Raw genomic sequence first — 2,117 nt, 5'->3', positions numbered from 1 at the left:
TCTCTATCTTGTGTCATGTCCTTACATGTATATTTTAATACAAAAGGGAGAGTTCTAATATTTCTATGCCTGATATATTTAATAAACTTTATGCATTCTTTCCCTGGTATATATCACCTTAAATATGATGTAATTAAGTAAAACTGACTGAATTCTATAAATATTTATTTATAATACCCATGAAATAGCCTGAATAGAATATTATCTCTTCAGTTTAATACACTTAATGGATATTCTCTTGTTAAGCATTCAAAGCCATGATAATTCAATGCAGAGTACAGATCTTTGTACTTTGATTCGAACAAACCAACAGTATTTTGGACAGAACTTGGAAAAAACAAATACAGAGTAAAAATTATATAAAAATACTGCTAAATTTGTTGATTGTGATAGTACTATATTTTAAAAGGCCTTATCTATTACAAATAATTATGCATTCCAAGGGCAAAATATGATACATGCGGCTTTGCCTTTGATTTATGAATTTCTTTTTCAAAGAGGGAAAGAAATTAATTTAAAAATCATAGTGACACATGGTGGCGCTACAGGATAAGATGAAAACAGTACATAGCTAGCACTGTGGGCTCCAGTACTGGAACAGACTACAAAAAAGACATTATTAAGTGAACTGCTGCAAAGCTACATTCTCTGCACGGTTCTCCCATTAAAAATCAGAGCTTCATCCTTCAAACTTAGGACTGAACTTAAATTTTCTACCCAACAAGGTTGCTTGTAGTAGCCATGAGGATCAGAGGGGTGCTCACTCTGCAGAAAAGGCAAGTGCTGGTTTTCTTTGTTTTGTTGGGATTGTCGCAGGCGGGTATTGACTCTTTGCATTACTCGGTAGCAGAAGAAAGAGAAAGAGGTGTTTTTGTGGCTAATTTGGCAAAAGACATGGAGCTGGGGTTGGAGGAGTTGTCCTCAAGGGATGCCCAGGTAGTGTGTGATGATGGTGAAAAGCATTTATACCTTGATTTGCTGACGGGAGAGTTGCTCTTAAATGAGAAACTGGACAGAGAAGAGCTGTGCAGCTCCACTGAGCCCTGTGTACTGCATTTTCAAGTAGTATTCGAAAATCCTTTGCAGTTTTTTCAGGCTGAGCTGCACATCACAGACATAAATGATCACTCTCCTACATTCCTGGACAAAGAAATACTTATTAAAATACCAGAAAGTGCAACTATTGGAACAACATTCTTAATGGAAAGTGCTCAAGATTTGGATGTAGGAAACAACAGTCTTCAAAACTACACAATTAGCCCCACTTCTCATTTCTATATTAAAATTAGAGATGGGGATGATGGAAAGATATACCCTGAGTTAGTTCTACATAAACTGCTAGATCATGAGGAGGAATCTGAGCTTACACTGACACTCACAGCACTGGATGGTGGATCTCCACCCAGGTCTGGGACAACACGAGTTCTCATCAAGGTCTTGGACATCAATGACAACTCCCCTGAGTTTGCGCAGGATCTCTATGAAGTGCAGGTCTTAGAGGACACACCTATTGGCACCTGGATTATCACCGTATCTGCTAAGGATTTGGATACAGGAAACTATGGAAAATTATTGTACACATTTTTTCATGCATCAGAAGATATTCGTAAAACCTTTGAAATCAACCCACTGTCTGGGGAAGTTAACTTGAGATCGCAACTGGATTTTGAAACCATTCAATCCTACTCTATAAATATTCAGGCGATAGATGGTGGGGGTCTTTTAGAAAAATGTGCTCTTCTGATTAAAGTGCTAGACATAAACGACAACCCACCGGAAGTGATCATGTCCTCAGTTACAAACACAATCCCAGAAAATGCTTCAGAGACCCTGGTCGCCCTTTTCAGTGTTCGAGATCATGATGCTGGGGACAACGGGAGAATGGTTTGCTCTATTCAAGATGACCTCCCCTTTCTTTTGAAACCAACCTTCAAAAACTTTTTCACTCTGGTGTCTGAAAAAGCCCTGGACCGAGAGAGTAGAGTCCAGTATAACATCACTATCACTGTCACCGACTTGGGGACACCCAGGCTCAAAACCGAATATAACATAATTGTGCAGGTCTCCGATGTCAACGACAACGCCCCCACCTTCACCCAATCCTCCTACACCCTCTT

At 39.2% G+C, this 2,117-nt stretch overlaps 1 protein-coding gene across 1 annotated transcript in view; it reads left to right on the top strand.

Moving 5' to 3' along the window:
* The first annotated feature begins 637 nt into the window (after positions 1–637).
* LOC101570762 (protocadherin beta-14) overlaps positions 638–2,117 on the top strand; it is an 11,740-nt gene continuing 10,260 nt past the window's right edge. The window contains exon 1 of the mRNA XM_023704044.1: positions 638–2,117. Within this exon, the coding sequence (XP_023559812.1) occupies positions 742–2,117 (1,376 nt within the window). The 5' untranslated portion in view covers positions 638–741.

This window comes from Octodon degus, unplaced genomic scaffold (genome assembly GCF_000260255.1).
Source record: "Octodon degus isolate 3935 unplaced genomic scaffold, OctDeg1.0 scaffold00185, whole genome shotgun sequence".
Lineage (NCBI taxonomy): Eukaryota > Metazoa > Chordata > Mammalia > Rodentia > Octodontidae > Octodon > Octodon degus.
The sequence above is the reverse complement of the archived record's forward strand: the minus strand, read 5'-3'. Positions and strand labels throughout refer to the sequence as shown.